Source organism: Opisthorchis viverrini (assembly GCF_000715545.1).
Source record: "Opisthorchis viverrini unplaced genomic scaffold opera_v5_84, whole genome shotgun sequence".
Lineage (NCBI taxonomy): Eukaryota > Metazoa > Platyhelminthes > Trematoda > Opisthorchiida > Opisthorchiidae > Opisthorchis > Opisthorchis viverrini.
Window position 1 is genome coordinate 328,036 of NW_008751741.1, and position 12,511 is coordinate 340,546.

The window sequence follows — 12,511 nt, forward strand, 5'->3', positions numbered from 1 at the left end:
TACAAGTAATGCACTGATTAGAAAAGAGTGTAGAAAAGTGTAGACTCTCTTGTCAGGCCATTCCAATCTTATTTTTTCGGTTTAATGGAGTTCGTAGAACAACAACACAACCGTTCAAACCTAGGTCTGAACGCCGATCAGCCTGTCCAAGGCAGAGTGATGCAACAGTACTAGTTGTCTCTTGGCCCGTTTATCAGAAACAAGAAACCACCCTAATCGCACAAGAGCTTTGCATCTAGTTAGGAATTTTTAAGAAATCTGCCGATTTCATTAATATTGAAAGTAGGACCTAAGTGGTAGCTAATCATACTGCTCATCAGCCACTGGCAGCAAAACGGTTAAGTGCTTAATCACCTGTCAGAGGGTTGCTGGTTCGAAGATGGGTTTTGTGTGATCTACACTGCTGATGGCTCCCAACATGGACAGAACAACTGTACGGTGCTTCTCGTCCTTTCAAGATAGATTAACTTCACTGATTTGACAAAAATCTCTGTTGTGTAGTACCACATCTCTTCACATTGCCATGAACCATAGTAAAAAATGAAAAAACGCATCGCTTAGCGCGCACACACTTTCGGTGCCTAGCTGCCGTACTACCCGAAGGAAGCACGAGGGCTGAACTACTGCCACTTTGCCCAAGCCTAGACAGAAGAAGTCGGAACGCAGATGTCAGATTTGAACCACCGACCTTCCGTTCAGTAAATTAGCGCCCTAACCATTGAGCCATCTTGCCCCCATAAACCATAGTAGTGAAATATATGGCCAAAGCGGAGGCGATTAACATGCTAGTTTATTGGTAAAACCCCGCGCAGGCAATGACTCTCAAGTGGCCAAAACTAACTTTTCAGGACCAAAGGAACCTTGTACTGCATGTACTTTGACCTACTCACGCGACGAAATTCATTCAGGCTGGGACTTATTTAACACAGTCTGTGGATTTTTCTGTCTTATGTTCCTACAAATCTATACTTGTCGGAATCCGGTTCAACACAGCATTCAAGACTGCCGCTGATCTACAGCTAGAGGTGTGCAGTCAGGATGGAATAAACCAGTGCAGATAGGGAATATTATGCACACAAACATATAGTGGCAATCAGGGTAGATTTAATCGGAGCGGTCTTCCTTTAGTCGGATTCGAACGATGGCAAGTTTAAGGGAGGGCGTGTGTTCGGGACTAAGAATATTAGTCGACACATTTAATGTCTTCCACGCTTTACCCAACACTTCATGAATCAGCGTTTGCTATGGATCACCTAAAAAAGCTGTGATTTCATGGTGTCCTGTAGTCAGAACTAATATCATCCAGATTTTACAGGTGAGTTCATTTTTTTGAATAAATAGCACACAGAAGCTGAAGAGTTCATAACTTTGGAAGCATAACTCATGGTGTTACCTAACCTGTACTGACCTTTTCACCTGGAACGCGAGCTCCTGCTAAAACTTGTGGCAACCTCTGTTCTAGATAAGTGTTCCATGACAAGACAAAGCTGATTTTATTAAGCCCAGACTGTGAGACCTGCATGCTGATGCAACGAAAACAGCAGGTTCACGAATGTTGACTTCTGATCAGGCGGTAGGGTTAATCTATGCGCCGAGCTTGGAAGTCACCAAGTTGTCTAGTGACGGCTTCTCCTCGCATGGTGACGACTCGCTTGCAAGCCAGGCTAGACAAACAGATCAGTTGCCGTTTGCCTAACTGATGCGCATCAATAGGATTCAAATATTTCCAGGTTTGTGAATACGGAGTTGGCACTGGTTACACTCTTGAATTTGTAAGCTTCTAGAGAGTGAACGAATACCGCAGCTAACAATCATGAACAGATTATCAGTGAAAATTCACATTAGCATCACACGAAGATAGATTTGCAAGCAGTGTTTAATTCACGGCACTGCTGTTGACCGAAGCGTGTCAAAGGATTGCTCGTTGTTCAAGTAATCTTACTGTTACAGAACCGCCTCGCGTCACCGGTTGAAATTTCTATGCGGTTAGAAAGCCAAAATCTCCGAGGAAATCAGCGCAGAGATTACATGACGTAGTTAGACGGTCAAATATACCTGCGTCTGTTTATCAACAATTGCAATAGCGTACACACTGAGACGTTAGCAGCCATACTTCAGATTGATTACCGGAGAAAAAACACAATAAAAGGCCGCCAATTTTTCTTGAATCCTGATTGATCTGCTCCTGTCGAAGGTCGCCCATGGTGACTGAAACCTTTTACCAAGTAAGCTAAACAGATGTCGCACACAACATACAATCTATTCAACTTCTTTCGTACAAAATATGGTATCGATGCAGGTATCTATAGTTACTTTGAAAGACACAGGATATAATTAAGGAATTCCAAAATTCTGGCCTAATGGTGAAATGTGATAAAAATGTGCCATCGTTTCCATCCAAATGTTTTGTAATTATTACTTACCATGTCATGCACCAGCAATGTGATTTATCTAAACTGAGAAGCTACTGTGACCTAGGTTGACCTTCTGAGCAGAATGGAATGTTTCTCAGAATCCGCAGACATCCTAATGTCGTTTCACATTTTGAAAACTCATCAAACTCAGGATTTATGATAATTCATCTCCGACCTAAACATCTTTTTGGCTATAAGTATACATTAAATTCATGCGTGTTAATGTTGCTGTTCCACATATATTTACAATAAATTTTTTTTATTTCAGTCAATGTGGAGGTATTGCAGCGCTTGTTCAACTGCTTTATTCAGAGCACGTACAAATCTGTCAGAATACTGTGGGCGTACTGAGAAACCTTACAAGCGGTGATAATCTTGAGATAAAGGTGAGCTTTGAGGTTCAACCAAATTAGGATTTATCTTCTTTTGCTTGTTTCTTTTCAGCTCATCCGTTAATCCACAAAACTAAATTTGGTGTGTAATATGTTCAAGTAGAACACTAAGGTGTCAAGTATACCGTGATAAGATCTGCCAGAACATTAACTGGTTATTGTAGTTTGCCATCCATCCGGACTGGAAGTTTAAGTTACTTACCGTAGGAACCTTTTATGCACATTATTAAATCCTACCTCACTTTCAACAACAGCACGGCATTTACATAAGTTTATCCTTCAAAGAATCTTCGGGTACTTTCAATCCTCACATCACTTAGGTTCTCTGATTGTCTGCCGCTTTCCACACCGCTGCGAAGAACGCAGTACTCCCTCTGCAACAATCTCTAGCAATGCGAGTCTCTAGACATGCATAAATCTCAATGGTTCCTATGCAGCTACAGTTGGACTACTTGATTTGCCCGATTCACTTGAAGGGGACCGATTGACAGATTCCATTTCTAAGAAAGCATGTCAACACGGGAGTTTTGAAAAATCCAAGGGTTTCAGTTAAGCCAGTGAACCGAATTCCACAGATGTGTGTTGTACAGTTTTTACTGTTAATTTGGTAAGATATTTATGCACAAGTCAACAACCAAGTGTAGTTCTTAATCTGCCTAATACGTTGGCGTCACTGTCGACGGTTAGCAACCAGGTGTAACTGAAGAGTCGGACTATGACTACCTTTGTATTGGGTACCAATTTGATGCCTTTAAGCTAGACAATTCACATAAAGTTGTAATGAAGTTGATACAGACGAACCCAGTACATCCCAGGCTATCCAATAGGATTTTGGCCGGTTTGTAATAACTATGTGGTTTTCTCCACGAAGTCCAACATACTGAAAAACTCACCACATAGACTGAATGTTTTGAATGTTGCAGTAGTACCCTTGTGGCAGCTAACTATGTTACAAGTTTTAGTAACGTGACCAATCAAATGGGTTACCGGATCTGGTCCTAACCAAACAGCCTAATTATTCCAAGGCAGGTTTATCAGGGTTACCTGGCCCCGTCGTAGAAACGAACGTGGAAGAAAGTTTGTTTATGTTGGAAGTGGCTGTAAAGTAATTTACAATATTAAGAATTTGCAAATTCGTAATTTTGAATTTCAGTTAATCATTTCTATGATCATTTGTGAGGTGTCACCTGTAGGTTCTTAGATGTCACAGCTCAAGTCGAAGTGCTGCTCAGACGATCAGTTAATGGGGATCGAATGATCACCTTTTGTTTACTTTGCATTCGTTTATTGCTTTTTATGGAAAACCGATAAAGCGGTACATAGAGCTTAGTTCGAATTTGCGGCTTAAGCTCAAAATAATCATTCCCAAATGACTGTACATCGGAAATACACCCTGGATCTGATCACACATTTTACGAATTAATAAGGCAAATTAAGAAGAAATCAGTCATTTTGTTCATGTGGCCTACTTCCGGGTGCATATCATAGGGAGAACAACCTGCATACATTGTGGATAAATGGTATTTTAAGCCTCTCGTCCATTTTCGAGTTCATCTTATCCACTATTTCAAATCAGTTGGCATTGCCTGGAGTCGGGGATAGTTGGTCTTTCATACAGTGGCATTGGTCAAAACATCCCATATTTACCTTGTTTAAGCCAGTGAAAACGGTTTCACAGCAATGCTACGATCCACAACACCACACATCACAACACACTACAGCACGCCTTCTCTGAGTCCATAGGATTAAAGCAGAATATAAAACCTGTTGACTAAGGATTCGCCTTGTTTATCGTGTTTTCAAGGGTTTGTTGTACTCAATCTCCCATAGACTCAATCTCTCTCAGTGAGATAGTGTCAAGTGCAGTGAAAAGCCAAAAGGTGTATAACCCGCCATTTTATTTTGTTTCACGTATTGCTTTCATTCAACTTTCTGCCAGCTTCCGTTTGGAATCCAGATTACCTCTCCAAAACAATGTACTTTTGGCCGGTGAAGGACAACATTCTACATAGATTAAACCTGCATGAGTTAAAAAGCTAGTTGGAGGAAAGGAAAAATTTGACCCTAAAGGCTCAAAAACTGCAACAATACGATTACTTTGGTTCTCTTCATGATGAACTGGACGCAGTACATACGGTACTGTTGTGGGTTGGGCACGCCCAACATAATTACATATGCAGAAACTATAGATTCATACACCATTCACTAACTGGTTTGGGTTTGTAGTTGCATAGTTTAGATAATTTTATAAATGGTCAGTCCATGTATGAGTTGATGCCGACACTAAATAAACTTAATTAAAATACTGACATACTCAGGAAGTAAGTTTTGGGACGCATCCGGTTTGTGAACTTTATATGAATGTGCCTCCTTGAACAGGTGGTTTAACTTAGGTTACTATAGTGTGCACTTGTGGTGTAGACGCGAGAAGAGACGATCTACCGTGATCACTTGATAGATTATACACACGTCACAATCCATGTAACATCTTCCAACGGTCGTGATTGTTTATGGTTTTTGACAGTCAGAATCAAAAGATGCCTGGAAAATGTGGACCTCAGTCCGGTGCACGTCACTTATGTAGAGGATATATAGACAAGAAGGAGAGGTTGGGGAGATATGGTCATTCGTATACCAACTACACAACCGTATGTCTCGCGGTCATCGATGTTGTCACCAGCATACAGCTAACAGATATGACAATACTGAGCCGAACGAATTCACGGACTATCGATATTTTACTGGAGTCCTTAAGTCAAGGTTGTGACCTCTGTCGTGGCTAAACTTCATTAAAGCGAATGTAGTAATGGAGAAGAAACGACACACAAAGAGCAGTTTTTCCCAACGCTACCATTCCTGCAACACTTTTTGAAAATCGTTTACTTCATTTAGGAAACCAAGTGGGAGAAACGTCACTTACGCGATGAAGATGCTTTCCATGGTATAACTGACGAGACTTGTGTCGGCTGCTTCAGTAATAAGAAATTTTTCAGCATTTTGCACATTATTTCGATCTCATTGTTAAAATATACCCTCGCTTGCTGTAATAGTTGGAGAGAAGAGGAAGGTTACTGGAAAACAAAGGTGAATTATGGTGACCAGATTCAAGTCCGTAATGAATTACCAGTCGAAAAGAGTGATATACTTCTTCAGGTCCAAAATTCCGAGGGAATTACTTTTGTGCACCAAAGGTATACTGCCTTGGATTACGTTCACCGTCTCTTCCGGTGAGTTTAGCTTGGCTGTCACCAGTCATTTGCGAAATAAGCATTGCTAAAATACTCCACAAGTATGAGGAAGTTAATATAGACTGTAACAGGGATGCTATAGCATGTCGACAATGGTCACCGCTGAATTTTTGATCTCTGAAATACTATTGAAGAGGTTGCAAAATCGAATCCTTCCAGATACTTGTAGCGCACTCATTGGGCTTTTTTTTCGTTTTTGCGGGATACGGTAAACACAACAATGGGAACGTCATAGTCACCCCTTATCCTGACGATGATTTCCTATACGAATAAAACATCTTTTTAGTCTTGCTTAGCTTTTTCTTGCTGAGTAGTGGGTATAAATCCTTCTTTTTAGTTGTGCCTTATCACATTATATTGGTCATTTCATACTCTCATAGAAAGCATCACGAACTTCATACTGAGGCTGTCGTAACAAACAGCACTAGGTTGGTGTAGAATATGCTAATAACCCACCTAACCGCCAAGTGGTAATCTTCCCGCTTGGTAACAAATTCTTTACAAGTGAATTGCCAAGCTTACTGAACAAATCAACTGCCAATTGAGCAACAGCCAACATAGTGATACTGAATAAGAATTGAATTACACCTTGATTTCCTTGTCAGTAACCACTTCATACTGTGTATACATAACAAGCTCTTTGGTAAACTACTGCCTTCAAATGTCCATAAGAGTAGCATCTACGCATTACGAACAACAATCGACGACGGTAAGCGCAACTCATAAGAAGGAAGAAAAAAATCCACCAGTAGTCCGTGATATCACCGTCAATGCGAGAAAGCAAGCCAAGGCACCAACAGCCACTCAACTATTACACTCAGAGTTCCTATTGACTATACGATGTGGTGTCCATGTTGAAGCCTACAGAAGTCCAAAAGCCTGAGTGTTGTGATATTGGACGCGAATACCGGTTGTAGACATACTGAACGAACATTTGTTACAGAAGCCGCTTAAGTCCCGGCAACCCACCAGTCAAAGAGGTAGCACGTCTGTCTAGATTGTGATGAACTTAAGCGGAGAGTCGAAGATATTTGGACCTCCTACGTCCACCAAATTGCTGATTCGCCCTCACTCGCTGTGGTATACTGTCGGGAAAAGATTGAAGGCTTGGGACCACAATACACACGGCGGTTGTGTATAATCTTTATACTGTCAGAGAGAAAGCTTCAGCAGAAATACCGTGACCAATGAGAAAGCACAACATATCCCAAACAAGCTGTTTGTCTGGCCGTCGTACATGCTTCTGTTATGCCTATTTTACTGACGCGCATGACTGGTCTCGTGAAACACACCGCCAAATTGATACACGATTCAGGTGCTCCCACCTATTACACGGAATGCCAGTTGCTCCAGACAGTGCAGTTAACACACTGGAAACCCGTGTATGTAGTTGCCATGGCAGCTGCACATCCATGTGATTCACTTGGCGCGCAAATCAACATTTCACCATTTACCCGGAGAGGAAATGGTCGGCTTTGTTGTTATTCTCTCCCAGTGCTGTCCGTGAATGTGTGACTGTTTTTAGGCATGAACGTTTGCTTTCTGAGAGGAGATAAAACACAATATGAGACTCAGACAGTGGGAACCGAACCTTACTAGATTATTACGTGTTCATTCGATAACAGCCGTGCGAAGGATCTAATTAACCAGAGGAAAAGTTGCGAAAAATGAAATGATAAGAGTATAAAAGTGGATTGCACACCGCCGACAGGATAAGTGGTTTGCCGACGGTCGCTGACAACAGAGGGTAACGATTTCTTTTACCTAAACTAATTGGTAGGGTGAGAGGCAGGTTAGTAGTTGGTTGTTACGCTGATGAATTACGTGCAGCATCCGCCCATGATGTGTGTTCAGGTGAATTCAAAGATTGATGAGAATTTCAGGAGTCAACGTGTTCATGTGATTTCCCCCTCTAAGAAGACAGGAAAATGACAGGTATAGTTAGTTGTCTCAAACTATGGAATACACTGTAAGTATTCAGTGTTCTGACATCCCGCTTTCCTGCTAAAGCAGTGAATGAGAGCTGTGGTACTTTTAGGTTCAAAGAGCACACAGAGCCGTACTCGACCTTTGGTAAATGCAGATCATTTCCTAGCTGGCACGACAACGTTTGTCCTGTAAAAATAGATAGCTGGTTGGTTCTTGAACTATTCTACTTTTTCTGATTTCCACTAATTAGAATTTAGTTGAAAGCGCTCCCCATCTTCATAAATCATGTATTCCTAGAAATTTTTAGCTCCGAAACGTAATTTTGTGGAAACAACGAGTGCGCAATTTAGGACCACAACTACTATCGGGTGTGGTTTACTGAATTTGGCGTGACATTAAAACTCTGAACACGCTTCGACTTTTTCACTGAGCAGTGGGGCTTCACAAAGATGTTTGAGCATACTAGCGTATGCCGGAGCTACTGGCTAGTTTCACCAGTTGCAAATCCTATTCGTCCAATTTACTTATTGAATGTCGGCTGTGGTTTCCGAAAGTCATACCAGTGACACCCAAGCCTGCTTGCCTCGCCCAAATGGGACTTTACCTATTCGAATCCCACGCTCTCCTATTTGCGACAGCAGTTGAGAAACTGTTACAACTGATGTGTTTCTCACCTGCTTACTCTTACTGACCCGATTCTGAAAACTAGGGAATTAGCAAACACTGTTGTACTGCCATGGTTGATGTCCCCATTAATTTTGATTCATTCGTGCTGCACTCGTAGCTGGACTATTTTCACCTTTTAAGATGATTTCATCTCAGAGCATATTAGAAACAGGTAGTCAACAATTTTGAGGAAACCACCCTGTGCAATAATCGGTTCGATTTTCTTGTTGTCTGTGTATGGTGACACCTGTAACCCCTCTGGATTGGAACATGGATAACCACGTAATTTCTGGCACAATCACACAACAGAAGGTGCTCATAAGTCATCCATGATGTTGATAGCATTTTCCATCGCCCCGAAGAGTAACCTTCACCCTGAAATATGTGTGCTCAGAAAGGAGTCCGATAAACTATCTAGTTTTCCTTGAAACCAGGATGTTTTTACCACGCTTGACATTCGAACAGCGGACTATAAATCATCACCCTTGTTTTCCTGACATAACTGCTTATCCGAATGTGAAATCAAATCACCCACGAGTGAAGCCATTCAGGTTTAAATGTTTTAGGTTTGAAGCTAAACGGAAGCTCATGCCAGCTTATCTGCTTCAGCCAGAAATGATAACATTTGATCATGCCAAAAAATGATTGTACTTTGGGCCGGTAGAATGCAATTTTCAAAATTTTGGGTCTAACATCGCAATTCTTTTGCCTGCCTGTCTTTTTTGGCCGCAGGAAAAACTAAATAACTGACCCTCCAAATGTGACTTAAGGCGTGCATATTTGAGCAGTAAGACAACGCATCGATCGATCTATTATCATCGGCTGGCAGATAAGAAAATGTTTTGTCAAAGAAACAGCTTGCAGACAACAACATGTATTATACCTGTCCAAGGCAGCCCATTTCAAACGGAGGTTGTGTGAAACTGGGTTCAGACTTAGTACCTTTCTTTTAGGGGAATCCCTCGCGTGTATCGGATTATCTTTTATTCCTCCACCAGGTTCACATCTGACTAGCCATGCTACAACCATGTTTTTTATCGAGACAGCACAGGAGCTCACCGTTCAAGGTGCCTATTTATGAAGATATATGAAATGGTCAAACAAGCGTCACCGTTCTATGTCGCGTTCAAAATTTAACACCTGCCTTGTTAGTTTGTTGAACCTAGCAGCATTATATGCAACAGGCTACCTGGGGATTGCACACAAACTTTGCTAAACATAAGAATTTATGATAGTTTTGCATGACGAATTTTCAGTTCGTGATATAGCTATCCACCTTTATAGAATTTTTTAAAGGTGACCAACTTTCGAGTGTGATCATCGTTTAAAATGGGTCACCTTGTAGATTTGGCTATCTGTTTTTGAAGAGAGTGTATCGAGCTTAGAATGCTTAGTTTCAGACATGTTCATTCGGGGGAGGGGGAGCGACTAAATCACAGAAGAATCGACCTTGATCGCGTTTTCTTTGACATGTCGTTTACTCGAATAATGGGTCGGCGAAAGAGCAGTTATCTTTGAGCAAACACAGTTCTGGCAGCTGCAAGTGTTTTCATCACATATTAGGGTGGCATACTCACGTGAATACCAAAGGCTATTTTGAGATTTCTCATCATTCCCAAGGAGAGAAACCTTCGAAGATGTCATTTTTGCTTGGTCCCTCGGGACCTGAACTGTATTTTCAATTGGGTATTTTGGGAAAGCTGTTTTAACACCTGTCATATTGTGGTAAGTGCTATACAAACCGTAGGTAGTGTGGGTACTATGAAATAATCCAAACCCGTAACCATCGTTTGCTAACTTAGAGACCATTTCGTAACTTATGGGCACAGTGTCATCCAGAAAGTAAGGGTGAAAATTTTTTTAAATACTCCTCACTCCAGATCACCCAACGAGTAACTTAATCGAGTAGATTTAAGTTAAATCAGTGGTGTCAATGGGCAGAAAGTCAGTTCGATATTACGAGGTTTTCAGTACAATGTTCGAATTCTGAGTAAGTTATAAACTATTCTTCCTAATGATCATCGAATGGGTGAAATCGAGCTTTGATTTTCTCGACTACCGTGTCCCTTAACAAGTAATTTACTTTTGTCACCCACCTCACTTCCTTTGGTCTTCACTCCCTCTGTATGAAGGCATTTTTTGTTAAAAAGAGCTACCTTGACTTGTAGGTATATCTGATGAAATTACCCGGCAGCTGGAGATTATTGCGCTATTATTAATCTTGGTTATAGAAACACTGACAGCAGAAACATTTTCAATGAAATAGAAGAGGTTTGTGCTTAAGCCACATGAATCAATGGATTCAAAGGTGAATTTGTAGTGGCTCTTAGCGCAGTCCCTGCAAAATGATACAACGGCCCCATCTGTTTTTGGACAATAATTTTCGTTTGATACCAGAGGTCTTGTTCAGAGGTCCTCTTTGTTTTAGCACCATGAAAATAATGATCACAGAGTACTAAAGTTTTAGCGCTTACCTCTGATGCTGTGAAAATACGGGTTATATAACAGCACGGTCACAATTGCTATTTTCCAGTAAACGGTCAACCTAGCAATCAAGCCACTGTTTGCTCCTCTTTAATAGTGATTGTCTGAGCACACTGGAGATTTCGCACTAAGCGTTATTCAGCAGGAGTACTCAAACACACGGATGGTCAGCGAACCACCGTATAAAATTATGGTTATGTTCAGAAGAGCGGCTTTAGTTTAGAGTTTGTAATCAGGGATAATCTAATCTCCTAAAACATAGCAGACGGGACTAAAAGTGAGCTAAAAGTGAGCTAAAATGAGCAACTCAACGGAGTGATTTGAGCCGAAAAACGCCCAAACCTTTCCACGAGCAAGATAGTTACCTTTACCGCCTGTCGTTTTATCAGAGGAGGGTTGCACAGCTTCTGAAGAGGTTCAGCAATGTTGCCGGGTGACATCAGTTCAAGTTCTAGTTCCTCTATAAAGAAAGTGTTTGGTTTTTCGTATGTACTGGTGCGTAACGTCCTTATTTTTACCTGAAGCCATTGTGTACACTTGTTATTCACGGACTAGCTAGCCCTGGCATCCTTTTTGGTCAATGAATGACTCCGATTTTCTCTTATTCAAGGAGGAGCTGGAACGCGTTGGTGGAATCCGAGCATTATCTTGGCTAATTGAGAACCGTCAAGGTTATCCCCATCCACTGCCTCACTCTACCGATTCGACAACAGTAACGGATGAATTAACCGTATGCACCGGACCCCATGCAGCAAATAGGGCCGAGAACGCACCAGCTGCTACTGCCACCGAGTTGTTCATCAATGAAGAATTTCGCCCAACTTTGGATAGTGCAGCTGCGGTTCTATGCAATCTGGCAGCAGTGAATCATTTAAAACGCAGTGTGTTGCAGGAGGCTGTGATACCAAGCCTGGTGCACACAGTTTTGAAGCCAGCTGCCTGTCAGACAGTGAGCAATGACAGCAGAACTGTTCTGCGCGAACCATCATTTATCACTGTCCTTTTTCGAAATGTTGCAGCTGTTCTAAGGTGGGTTTGGATGATGTCTATATTCAATAGACCACTGATGGTTGGTTGGAAATTGAAGTGAATCATTTTATGGTCCAGCAGAATGGCAGGGAAGTGCTTGCTCTTTTAGTTTGTTTTTGTCGACCGTGAGTGGAAGAAGCACGTCAAATCTAACACACTTTCTGGGTGGATGTCGGATGTGTCAGCGTTATGTTACCGAAGAACTGACTACAATCAGTACTTCATTCAAGCACCTGAATGCGATGACCGCGTGGGCTTTGTTCTGCCGACATCACTGTTCCTAACTTGTCTTCCTCAATATTTGAATAGGTGGATCCGATTAGTTCAATTACCTAGCCAGAGCGGCAAA

At 41.6% G+C, this 12,511-nt stretch overlaps 1 protein-coding gene across 1 annotated transcript in view; it reads left to right on the forward strand.

The window, feature by feature from the left end:
* The window catches only part of T265_04859 (hypothetical protein), a gene marked incomplete at both ends in the record, with an annotated part of 50,390 nt that overhangs the window by 20,374 nt on the left and 17,505 nt on the right, over positions 1–12,511 (forward strand). Inside the window, 2 exons of the mRNA XM_009169713.1 lie at positions 2,683–2,800; positions 11,744–12,162. Coding sequence (XP_009167977.1) covers positions 2,683–2,800; positions 11,744–12,162 — 537 coding nt within the window. The remainder of the gene's footprint in view (positions 1–2,682; positions 2,801–11,743; positions 12,163–12,511) is intronic.